The sequence below is a fragment of the Passer montanus genome, unplaced genomic scaffold (assembly GCF_014805655.1).
Source record: "Passer montanus isolate IOZ18808 unplaced genomic scaffold, ASM1480565v1 scaffold14, whole genome shotgun sequence".
Classification (NCBI taxonomy): Eukaryota; Metazoa; Chordata; class Aves; order Passeriformes; family Passeridae; genus Passer; species Passer montanus.
In genome coordinates, this window is record NW_024360941.1 from 7,051,058 (window position 1) to 7,063,360 (window position 12,303).

The window sequence follows — 12,303 nt, forward strand, 5'->3', positions numbered from 1 at the left end:
CTCATTTTTGCCTTGTCTTGTGGTATGAAATAGCTTCTCATAAGTGTCCAAAGTCTGCCACATTTAGAACTTCTTGCCATACATTATAATTTTGAATAAGAAATTGGTAACTTAGCTTCAGTTTACATTACTGTCTTTGCCCATTTTACAGACTTACATATGATACCACAGACTCACAAGTCAGACTTTACTGGAAGAGTAAAATGACTCAGTTTGGGCCTGGGAGCCAGAGAGCTAAATATAGTACAAAGCATTAGAGCCTGGTACAGCTGGGGGGAAAAAAAATCCATTTGGGGACTTATAAAAGGTCAGTTTGGAACAGAGGCGCCTGGGGTGCAGAAACACTTGCCCTGACAACTAACTTAATTCTGTTCCTATTTGAGAAGTGGCACAGCAGAGCTGCTGGGGACAGAGGAAAGTATAGGAAGGTAAGACAGGGAGAGAAAAAAAATGGACACAGAAATGTTTTGAGCTGGTTATTCCAAAAATTAGTGCAGGATGTATGCTATTAAGTATACATTTCTGTGAGAAAGTGGTGTTGTGACATTGTAAATATCTTGTTGAATGTGTACAAACTCAGCAGACTCTGTGCAAATTCTTTATTGAAACAATGATCAATGTACAAGCTACATCACATTTCATTTTGCCACTTCAGCATGAACTTTTCTCTTTGTGGTTTACGGCCGTGAGCTATAAAATCATAACAGTTATTTAAATCAAAATACAGCAACTGCTTTTCAAAAGAACACATTCATATTTGTCTTACATTTCTTGTAAAATCAAAAAGGTTTTCATAATAAATGAAATATAACTTACGAGACTTTAGTGCAAGCGTTTCCTTTGCATCTAAGAAGCTTTCAGTTGTCCCACTAAATATGGCATACTTAAGAGACCAACTCTTAAAATAGCATGCTGCCAAGATATCCCATGAGAACTTTGAAAATCTGACACTGTTAACACTTTCTAGAATTAGTTAATCTGACCAAACTGAAAGTCAGAAAGCCCTGGTTATATGTTACAGTACTTTTGTCAAAAGGTAACTGCAAATCAAGGAACTGACATAGTATCTACATTAGAATAAAACAGGCACTGATTAAAAAAAAAATCAACATCTGCCTGTATATGCCATTTTGCAAGTCTTATGATTATACAGTAATTTTTAAGCACAGCAGTGTACTTCTGTGCCTTACCAAGTACCAACAAACCTGCACAAAATGCTGGTCTATGGGTTCTTTTAAATTTTTTATGATAGACAAAAAAACCCTGAAGGATAGGCTTCATCACAAACATGCTCAAATCAGAGAACAAAAAAAGATCAGCAGGAAACAAATGCTGCTCAAAAATAAAATGTTGATAAAATAGTTAGCGAATACTATGTTTAAGTGGTCTGATTAGTATGATCTTAAATTTACTGAGTATGATCTTAAATTTACTGAGAAAAGAATAATAAGTGTGAAATTCAAATCCAACACTGATTTCTTCTGCTGCAGAATCTAGTCATCATTCATGAAGTTTGGCAAAACTGTTTGAAAATGGTGTAAATATATTATGCAAATCTCTTGGGGTTCCTTTGCTTTTAGAATGCAATTTCAGTTGGACTGGGTTTTCCAGATTCTGAGTGTTTTAAGAACCATTAGTGTTTGGTGGTACAATAAATAGAAAAATGTAACAAAAAGTGTGCATAGTCCAATGATGGGAACAGATTAATGCCCCTGAAGTGCTTAAGGTGCATGAAAGTATATAACAATGCAAACATTAATATTTTCTTAGAGCCATTATTAATTTTATGTTTGTTAATTGTGTTTTTGGACCATAAAATAGCCATTTGCTAAGAAATACTGCAAGACACAATTGCATACTTTATAATAGCACAGCCAGAAAGTTTGGAACAGGAAAGACAGGTTTGGGTCTTGCTTCCCATCTGTCTTCCACAAAGGAAGTTCCTGAAAGCGTATAAAAAGCTTTAGGCTTAGAAGTATCATATAATGGGTGCATAAGACACTGAGCAGCAGACACAAAACCACCAGAAAACCACATAAACCAGACCCATTGGTTCTATATAAAATCTGTATTTTCTTCAGCTACAGTGCTGTTTAGTTTTTATTCAGATAATAACACAAAACTAAATGTCCAGACTGGTTGGAGCAGTCTTACCTGTGAACTCTCATCTCTGAGTGACTCCAGTTCTAGAAAATTCAGGGTTCCCTCTGACCTTGCAACAGCAGGAATCCAGCACTCCATGTATTGCATGTATCTAATCCAAGTACTGGTTGCTTATATGTGGTTTGCAATGTGCGTTTGTGTGTACTTCAAATGTGCCCTTTGTGGGCAACCTCTAGGGAAAAACATCATTTGTATCTTCAAGGAAGTTTACACAGTGATACTGAAGAAATCCATGGGGATTGTTTGCTCTCAAATGTTTCTCAATAAATAAATAATAAAGAGGCTGGAGGACAGCCTGAAGAAGCAAGGTCAGAACACTATAGAAATACATGAAGGGGTCTGATCTCTACTGTAAAAACTTCATAGTTTAAAAAGATTAAAATTAAAATACTGTAATAAATATTTGTATAACTTTTTTTTAAAAATGTGTAATTTAAAAGTTATTTTTATGCTTTCAAGGAGAACATCCTTGCTTATCTGTGCAATCTTAGTTGGGCACCAGATAGGTAACTTTAGAATGCATGGGCATTGTTTGTAAGTGCTGGACAGGCAGAAACATCAACGTACCTCTTCTCAGGAGGTTAAGGTGAATTGAAGGAGTTTAGTGCAAGTTCCTGCTTTTGTTTCTGCCCTTGTTCTTTTTCATATCAGAAGCAAATCAAGTAACTCGAAAAACTGATGTGAACTCTAAACAGAAATGTCCTTTGGACTCAGACAAGAAGTTAACAGTTTGCACCATACTATTGTCAATCATGCTGGTCAGAAGTGAGGTTCTTTATGGTATTCTTTTAAACTAACTTCTGTCTTACATTTATATTGCTTCGCTGGAATGCAAATATTTCCAGTCACATTCCTAATGGGACTTTGCCCTTGCATGTTTCCTTTGGGCATGTGCAAATGCATTTTGTGAAACCTGCCACTGTGGTGAGCACAAAAAGATGAGACATCTGAATGCTGCCATTTCTCACAAACTGGTTGTAAAATTTGAAGTCCATTATTAAACAAGTATTTTTTTTAATAACCACAGAAAGATAAATATGGAGCCATCTCTGCATCACCTATGTAAGTCATGGGGTATTCCTGCATTGCACTGCTGGTGAGGCTCTGCACTTTAACATGAGGAAGCTGATACAAGACCTCAGTTCATTATCAAGGGTTCTTTTATGTACCTGCAACACTGACTTTGTCTGGTCTTGATTACCCATGCAGTTAATATAACTGATTGCCTCCAACAGACACCTTATGGAGATGTGGCTGCTTTGCTAAAATATCCAGAGAGCCATCCATGCATCATCTCCCCATAGACCTAAAAGACTTCTTTTTCCACAGTATACTTGATTCCAGATTTATTTTGACTATCTATATTTATACTATAATCCTTCTTAAACAATATAAGGTGATAGTTTGTTCATTAGTTTCAAACGAAATGCGTCAGGCAATTAAGTAATATGCTATTAACCTTACATAAACTCCTTGTAAGTGCTTTCTTTCCAGACTCACTGCAGAGAAGGTACTTTTTATTGTCTATCTGCAAGAGAAATGATTACTTCCCTTCCACTCCTGGCATTTCCTGGCAGAGATGTTGATCTTTTTAACGCCACAATTGCTACGATCATTAAAGCTTTATTGGGGTAGAGTCACATGTACTTGAGCAGTGAACATCCTACATGTAGGAGGTTCCCAACATCTCAATGTAATTATACCACATTTAACAGTTTGCATGACTGTCTTTGTAGTTTTATAGGACACTTGATTGAATTTTTTTCCAGTTTGGATACAACACTCTCAAACTGATGCTTATGTATGAATTTAGGATTGATCTTCAGAATATCAAAATTAAGAAGCCAAATAAAAGGGTATTTTGCTAATTCAGCCTTGTTATCAACTTCATTTGCAGAACTGTTATGGAACCTGCAAATCTGGTAAGGTAGTACATAGTTACTGCTTCCAAGTTACTTCAAACAAGACATCTTGCATATTTGCAGCTGTTTGCCATATAAACTTCTGGCAACATAGAAAATGCACAAATGTATGCAAAATAACCCTGCAGAGCTGTTGAACTGCAACTTTCTGATGGCTTTCCCATCTGTAATATACACCTCAAAGTTGTTTCTTCATGCAAAACAAACAATTGTTGGCATCTTCATTCCATGAAAAAGGGAAAACTATTTCCCATGTGGCTAAGCAGTGTGGTCTCAAATGAAATGGAAACATTTTAACTTTCTTTAATAGCCCTGTAAATCACAATGCTGCTGAGCAAACAGGCTTTGTAAATGGGATCTATTAGGATTTTATTTGGCTACTGGAGTGCTGCCTCTTGGGCAATATTTCAAATTCACAAGTTAATATTTGCAAAAATGCAATAGATGGAAATAACAAGAGTGAAAGAGGAAAATGGAAACCAGTTTCATGTTTAGTAAGTTCAAGTGTCCTACACCAAAGACTACCAGTGACTTCCAGGAGCCACTACAGGTGACTCCAACCTAGAAAATGCTGAGGTAAATGTTTCTTGGAAATACTCCTAATCAAAAAGAGCAATTAATATTAATGTAATAGCAATTACTCTGCCATACATCATGGTAAACTAAACTCAAACTGAGAAGAAAGTGCCAAATAATCCACTTACATGCTTTTGCTATGATAGTCTCCAGATAAGGCTTAGCGGCAAGTACAATATGTATTTTTAAAAGAGCTCCACCTGATTTTCCTGCTATGCATAGATTCAGGAGTAACTATCATACATGGCTTTCATATATAACACATGTATTTTTGTCATTTGCCAATGCTGTGTCATCAGAACTGAGTTCAGCAGAAGGCTCAGGAGGGGGCTCCGCAGGAAGTGCTGGTGTTTGAGGAGTGTCTTCTTCCTTGGTGTCCAACTGCATGCTTTCCTGTGACTGACCATCCATGCAGTCCTTTTTGGACAATGGGTGAACTGACACTTTTATTGCAATCTGTTGAGGTGGCTCATGCAGTGACGATGCGTCCGAGTCAGCTGTGGGAGATTCACTGCGTGTCAAAGCATTTGGGATCATATAAAGCTCATCTGTTTCAGTGGTCTCCTGGCCTTCTGCCGCCTGCCGAACAAAATTCTGTCCTTGCTCCTCCAGACCAACTACCTCCATAATTTCTTCCATTATAGTCCTGCAGTTCATGATGAGAGGTGGCAAAGGTACACTCCGAGCAAGCTCTTCAATATAGCGAGCAAATTCCATGGTCTTGAACTGGGTTACTTTGGCAAGCTCGAGCGTTTTGGCTGATGTGATAATTGGGATACGCTTTGCAATCTCAAAGGCCTTCTGAAGTTTCTCTGCCCCTTCTGTTCTGAAGAATTCATTGATTGCTTTCTCGGTTTTCTTCAGATGACTGCTCATCATACATAACCGAGTAATGTTCAGTATCATAACAATGGTAAAAGCCACAAGGCAGACAATCATGTAATAGATTCCCATATCTCCAGAGGTAAAAACAACCCTCAGCGTCACAGTATTGTTAACACTGCCATACGTATTAGATGCAACACACGTGTATTTACCTCTGTCTTCAAATGACACGCGGGTAATGTTTAGTAGCCCATTGTCAAGAAACCACCATTTTCCTGTTGGAGAGGAAACAGAGTAACTTAGAAGTATTTTGTCACATGATCAGCATAGTCTTAAATATCAGCTTTATCAAACTGGCTTCATGTTTTGGAAGAAGGAAATAATGTTCACAAGAAGACAAAGAATTTACCTTCATAAAGGCCTGAGATCCTAGCTGTGTTACTACTACTGTCAAATACCTAACATCAACTCTGGATAATCAGAGCACGCCCTAAAAGGGTCTCATAGAAAATGCTGATATGTATCCCATCTATCTCAATCTTCTGGCCAGTTAAGCTACAAAGATAGGACTACTCCAGAGAGCCTCCCAAACACAGGTCACACTTACTCAAATAAGTGAATTGAAGGAGTCGGATCATTCAAGAAGCATCAATGGGATTGTGAGGCAGAAAAACCTACTTAAACCCTCCTTGTTTTGTTCCCTGAAAATGCATTTGCTTACAATTGGGTTATTTTTGGCATTTTGTTACAGTATCTCATATAATTCTGTTAATGTAAACTTTAAAACCCCTAACATTTCAGACATCATAGACTACATTGCTTACACTCTGAGGCGCTGAGAAACTGATTTTGAAGTATAATTTTAAAGAGAGGGAAGTAGGACAGGACAAGTAAAATAGATGGAAAGGAGAAGAGCCATGACAGGGAATGCCTTGTTTCTCGGTAAGAACCTCTACACACCACGACATAACTTTTTTTACCTTTAAAAGTAATTTCTATCAATGTAATGTAATTGGTAACTTTGTCTGCTGCATGGACATATACATTTCATATACATGCACACTTGATATTCTTTGAACCTGGCACAGTAGAACAGTTTAGGTATGAAACTGCATTTGAAACGTTAAAAACCCATCACTCCTGTCACTGCTAAAGTGATTCAAGATTAACTCAGTTACTGTATTTGCCACTTAATTAATTGGTAATGAATTAAGATTTTTAGTTCCTCAGTTTTTCTAGTTAAACATGGCTTACCCAAATTGTTTCACATTATCTCCAGTAGAAGCTTACGCATAAAGTATTCCCACAAGATCCCTGCCTCAGTCCATGTGTTCAGACAGCTCTTAATTATGTCTTTTTATCCTCTTACTTAGAAGTTTTAACTTAAATAAAACAATATTTTTTTTACCCTAGCATAATTCTTGAAAACAGCTGAATAATTTTTTGCCTGAAATTAAAAAATGCAGACTAAATAAAAGCTCAGTCTAAATCAGACCTTCACATAAAAAAAATTACCCCAATCTGCTAAATTTAGGCAAATTCAGAGGAAATCTCTTTACATAGGAAATATTAGAATCTGTAACAGATGACACTTCTTCCTCCACCTCCAGCATAACAAAAAATGCAGAGTATTTGCTGCTCAGTATTTCCTTGAATTTGAATGCTGGTCCTTTTTGCAAAGCAGGTTTCAACTAATTGTGAAACAACAAGGTGCCTTGTGATGTATCCTGGCTCCAGCTGTTATAAATGACATAATGGCTTTGGGTGACTGGGTCTATGCCAGTGCATCCTGACAGACATATTGACCCACATTAGAAAAAAATTATTAGAAAAGGTATCATTGCTGGGTTTTGATAACAATTCAATGCCATACTTAACGATTAGAAAAGAAATTGCTGGGTTTTGAAAAGAAATTGCTGGGTTTTGATAACAATTCAATGCCATACTTAACACCACAAAGAAAGGTCTCAGGCTAGGAAACATCTCTTACAGAAAGACAGTCTCTTAAAGGAGGTATTGCACTGTTGAAATTCTAAGTTAATGGTGTCTTAATACTACATCTGCACTTTTTACTGATTTGGTGAAAGTTTTTGCTCATCTGCCTAAATGTGTATTTTAGCTATCCCTCTCAGCTGACTACACAAAGACCTAAATTTAGATGGCCTTACTAAAGGGGAAATTTTCTATTAGTGAACCTTAGCAAAACACTCCAGCACACTAATCACTGTATGTTGCCACAACCACAAAAATCATGTTTGAAAGTCTGCTTAGTAGCTCAAGTAGTTCCTTTCTCTAGCTTAACTCAGAAAATGATAACATTCTGTACTGTAAAACATAACCAGCTATGCAGTAAGCTCTTACAGACACACACTGCTCTTTCACATCAAGCTGGGTCAATTGTTACTCCTGTCACAGCGGAGTTCGCTGTCAGGTCAGCCATTAGTTAGGCACACTAAACTAAGAGTTTATTTCATCATGCTGTGAACAAAGCCGTCACTATGGAAGGATTACATAAGAAAAACACCTTTAATATACCCACACTCCCCTCAAACACTCCCTAGAAGAATAACTAGGATTATCACCCAAACCATCCATTTAAGGAAAATAAGCTTGTGTAATTATGGTCTCTGGCAAACGCCGCTGAAGAGTCTTAACTAAAGCCAGGAAGGCTCAAATTTGGCCTGTCCTTCTGACTGCTGCCCTATATAGGTTTTGCAGTTGGTTGTTCAGGGCATCTTCTGTTTCTCCCACTACCACGGCACTGCACATAAAGACAGCAGGCATACCAGGGAGTTAGCTGTGTTGAGTTCACGCCAACAAACTATTCTCATATGTCATGAGAATCCTCCTTTGAGTTGGGAAACAGCTCTTTAATCTTTTTCTGGTGCCAGAGAAGAACAAAGGAGGACAGAATGAGAAACAGAACAAACATGAAGTCTTCCAATGAAAAGAGACCTGTCTACTACTTCTGTTAATTGCTTCAGCCTCTTGCTATGAGTTGCTATAAATAACACACAAAAAGTTACTGTTTTCTTCCAAGGTGTGCATAAAAAATTTATAACTGCCACCAAGCTTTCATTTATTTTCACACAGCCAGGCCATTAAATTCAGGTTATTTGTCAACATGCTGAAATCAGAATTGTCTCTGGATAGGCTACATCAGTGCCATTCCTAAGATCCTACCTTTATTCTCCTCCTCTTGGAGCAGGCGGCCATTGGAATTGTACCATCTGTAACGTGGGCTGGGACTCCCTTGCACATTGCAGTCGATCAAGGCACTGCTGCCCTCCTTGACTATGATGTGGTCGATGCGGGAGATCACTGCCGGCGCGGCCCCCGTCTGTGTGTCAGTGCGGTTCAAAGTGCTGTTACTCACATCCTCAGCAGTGGTCAAAGCTGCTAATAAGATGACAAGGCGTGTGGTAGGCAGAAAGTACAAAAAGTGGCGGCTGTTCAGTATGTCCATTTTCCTTCAGTGGTGTACACGACTGGCTGAGAACTGATTCTGTTGAGTCCTTGGGGTGAGCAGGTCACAGGAGAGTTCTACTTTGATCTGTGCAATTTTATGCTTAAAATATCCTATAAAATAAATAAATAAGTACAGTGAGATGGCATATATAAACAGTCCATTAGATATGCTCTTTTAAAATAGTGACACATCCATTAATGCATTTCACAATCATCAGTGCACTGTCTTGTCTAAATGCTATTGTTATCACAGTCCTTATCCTTACTGGAAAAAGATGCATACATTTTCCTGACAATGGTGTTGTTCAGAGTGACAGGCGTAGGAGAAAGCTTTTATCACCTAGACACTTAGCAGTAGTTTAGCTACAGTAGCAGCTACAGTTTTATGCCAAAAGTTCAACAGATTTTTTCCTTTTTTTTCTTTTTTTAACCATTTGCAAAATCAACAGGAAAAACAGAGGTACAGCACGTTAAAAGCTGTCACTACCAGTTTGGTGCTGCAGCTCTATCACATGCATGGTCTTACATGAACTGTGAAGCATGGTGTAAGAAAGAACAATTCCAGGAAGGGTTTTTGGATCTAATGCTGGAATCTTTGGTATACACATTTTTTTCCCCAAACACAGCAGTACATACAGCAAAACATGTCAGACCATTTACTCTTCTTAAGCTACTGCTGTCTGAGATAAAATATAGCACGGAAGATTATTCTTAAAAGAGGGTATTTCATGCTTATAAAGTAATTTCAGTGTTGCTATTTTCAGAGCAGATTAGTAAGAAAGAGTACTTGCTAGTAACATAATTATGGTTAATATTCCTTTGAGATACGAATGAAGCTAGGACTTTTCCTTTCCTTATGTGGCATTAAGCATTTCGCCTGTGCACTTTTTGCACATTCTCCCTCAATATTTTCCTTCAACTAATCACCCACAATGAGGCCTTTCTGAAGCAGTGATTTCAGTTTCTGGACAGAGGCGGGGGGGTTTACAAAAGTGCTCTCTATTGGCCTCATTATGCTCCCAGTGAACACAATTGGCATTCAGTACTGACTGAAGGCACAGTGTTAGCCTCAAAATGAGCACTTTGGAAAATTTCATGTAAGAGTCTAAAGGCCACAAATCATGTTAAAATCACAGACTATCCAACTATACTGGTTTTACTCATGTGTTTCTAAGGTAAATAACTGAAACGTAGTGAAATTTATTAGATAGAGGAATCTATCTGGAATCCAAATATAGGAAACTATCTAACCAACTTTCCCCAAATGAACAATTCCATTTCAAAAAAGTTTCTATTTTCTTAAATATACATTTGACTCATGGTAACTCATTTGCCTTAGCACACTTAGTAACTGCTGACAAGATCAGTTCCCTAGAGCAGTTCTACATACAAACAAAACACTAAAATAAAAAGAAACAAATTAAAAATCCCCATCCTCATTTTCTTTTGTATTCAAAAAGGAAAGAAAGCAACATTACCATCTTTCATACTTGATTTAGGTTGTTTTGTTATACATCCTCTCTTCTCTGTAAAACAATGAACTTGCTTTAATACAAATAGATACAGTGTTATTGAAAAAGCAAATGAATTCTTCCATTTTACAGGATGAATCATTACTAGAAATAAAAACTTACGCTTTTTTTTGATAAACTGCTGGCATGATGTAGAGGTCTGTCCCAGCTTCAAGCCTGTCCTGTTTTTTTTCTGCTCTTATAATTATTGAATGTCGAAGTATTTCTCTTGAAGAGACAGAATAATTTTTAACTTTAAACTAATATGCAAATGTCATTTGTCATATAATGCTATATAAACAATGACTTCAGAAATCTACTTCCAATTATGCGCAGCATGTAGAGTCTGTGCTTTTGAAGGTACACTATCTGAGTCAGCAGTTTGGGAAAAAACCTTCAGTTCTGCCTATTCACTTCAGTAACTATTTACATCTCATTTCTACTACTCCATTAACCTTGGACACTGACATTCTTCATGATTACATATATTCAGTCTATAAAATGTTTTTGTATAGTGTCACAGATCTGCATTGCGCCATACAGAAAAGCAAAAATCACACTTCCTGGCAAAAGAGCAGGAACAGAGACTGGCTGGATTAAGACAATGGGAAGGGCACAAGATAATATAAACTGATTAAGCTGTGTGTTCCAATTGCTGTCTGGGGCTTGTTATTACTGTGTTTAGGTCTACCATATATTTTTACAGCAGAAAAATCAGTAGCAATCAAAAAAAGGTGTTTATTGTGGAGAGCAATTTGCATTCCAGAAGGAAATGAAATAGCATCTCCACAGTGGCTGAACAGAAAACCTGTAAGGAAAGGACCAACAGTGTATCAGGAAGCTGATCAAGGTAGCTGATGACCCACTGATTGCACAGAGCACAGGGATGTGGGCAGAGGTTTGGAAGGTGTGAGGGCAGTAAGGCGTTGCCTATTCCATATGTTTACTTGTTTGGAATGCAGAGCATACGGAAGCAGAAGCGGGGCCTTTGTGTAGTGATGGCAAGTGTGACTGGTCCATAATATGGCCAAAGGGTCAATTCCTTGTCTGAAGGTAACAGTGACTCCCTCATTCCGGCCCAGAATTGAACCATAAATAGCTGCAGTGAATCTTAGGAAACAGAGATGACTCATTTATGTCTACTGTGTAAGATTCTTACCTACTCCTTCTTACTCCTGGGAGTGTACTCTCTCATGTATGTTCCTGGAATGTAGAATATTAAGAAAATCCTAAACACCTTTGTAGATACATTTCTATTTGAAATAACTACAGTTTGGTGGCTAATTTGAGGAATAATCAGACAGTAGGTTTAAAGCAGAATGTTTAGAAATGATCGCTGCTGTTTTCATATGCCATCCAGGGAAGTACCTGAGTATGTTTGAGGAGACAGGGAGAGATCTCTCTGAAGAATGGTGTTTTAAAATACAAGTTTAGACAAATGTTTCCAGGGCAACTAGGAAATAGTAGGCAATCTGTTCTTTGTTGTGCATCCTCTCCAATGTTATCAGGAAACAAAAAGAGATGGAAGAAACCAAAGAAGGTTTTCTTAGCCCCAACTAGCACAAGAAAGTTACAGGCTGGCCATGCTGGGACCTGAGTGTCCAGGACCCTCTGCAAACCTGCTGGGCATGACCAAAAATGCTACAGTCAGATTAGGAAAGCAGGAAGAAACAGAGAGACAACTTGAAAGGGTAGAAAATGTGCTCTTTGCGCTGATGCAAAGGAAGATTTGCTGAGAGTTCCTGTCCTTCTGCTTTGCCATAGGTGCAAGAGCAGCCTGAGTATATCAGAGAACAGAGATCTGAGAGCCAGCTGCTTTGCTAAACATAAGTGATGTA

The 12,303-nt window shown here is 37.9% G+C and overlaps 1 protein-coding gene across 2 annotated transcripts; it reads right to left on the reverse strand.

Moving 5' to 3' along the window:
• Positions 1 to 584: 584 nt before the first annotated feature.
• Positions 585 to 11,406, reverse strand: MFAP3L (microfibril associated protein 3 like). Of its 2 annotated transcripts, none has more exons than XM_039700222.1 (3): positions 10,589 to 11,406; positions 8,670 to 9,065; positions 585 to 5,761 (listed from the first exon to the last, which is right to left on the reverse strand). In XM_039700222.1, the coding sequence occupies exons 2-3, from the start codon at positions 8,950 to 8,952 to the stop codon at positions 4,899 to 4,901; spliced, it is 1,146 nt and encodes a 381-aa protein (XP_039556156.1). In that variant the 5' UTR covers positions 8,953 to 9,065; positions 10,589 to 11,406; the 3' UTR covers positions 585 to 4,898. The 2 variants fall into 2 exon arrangements, with proteins under 2 accessions (XP_039556156.1, XP_039556155.1); XM_039700221.1 differs by lacking the exon at positions 10,589 to 11,406 and adding an exon at positions 10,433 to 10,496.
• Between the last annotated feature and the right edge of the window lie 897 nt (positions 11,407 to 12,303).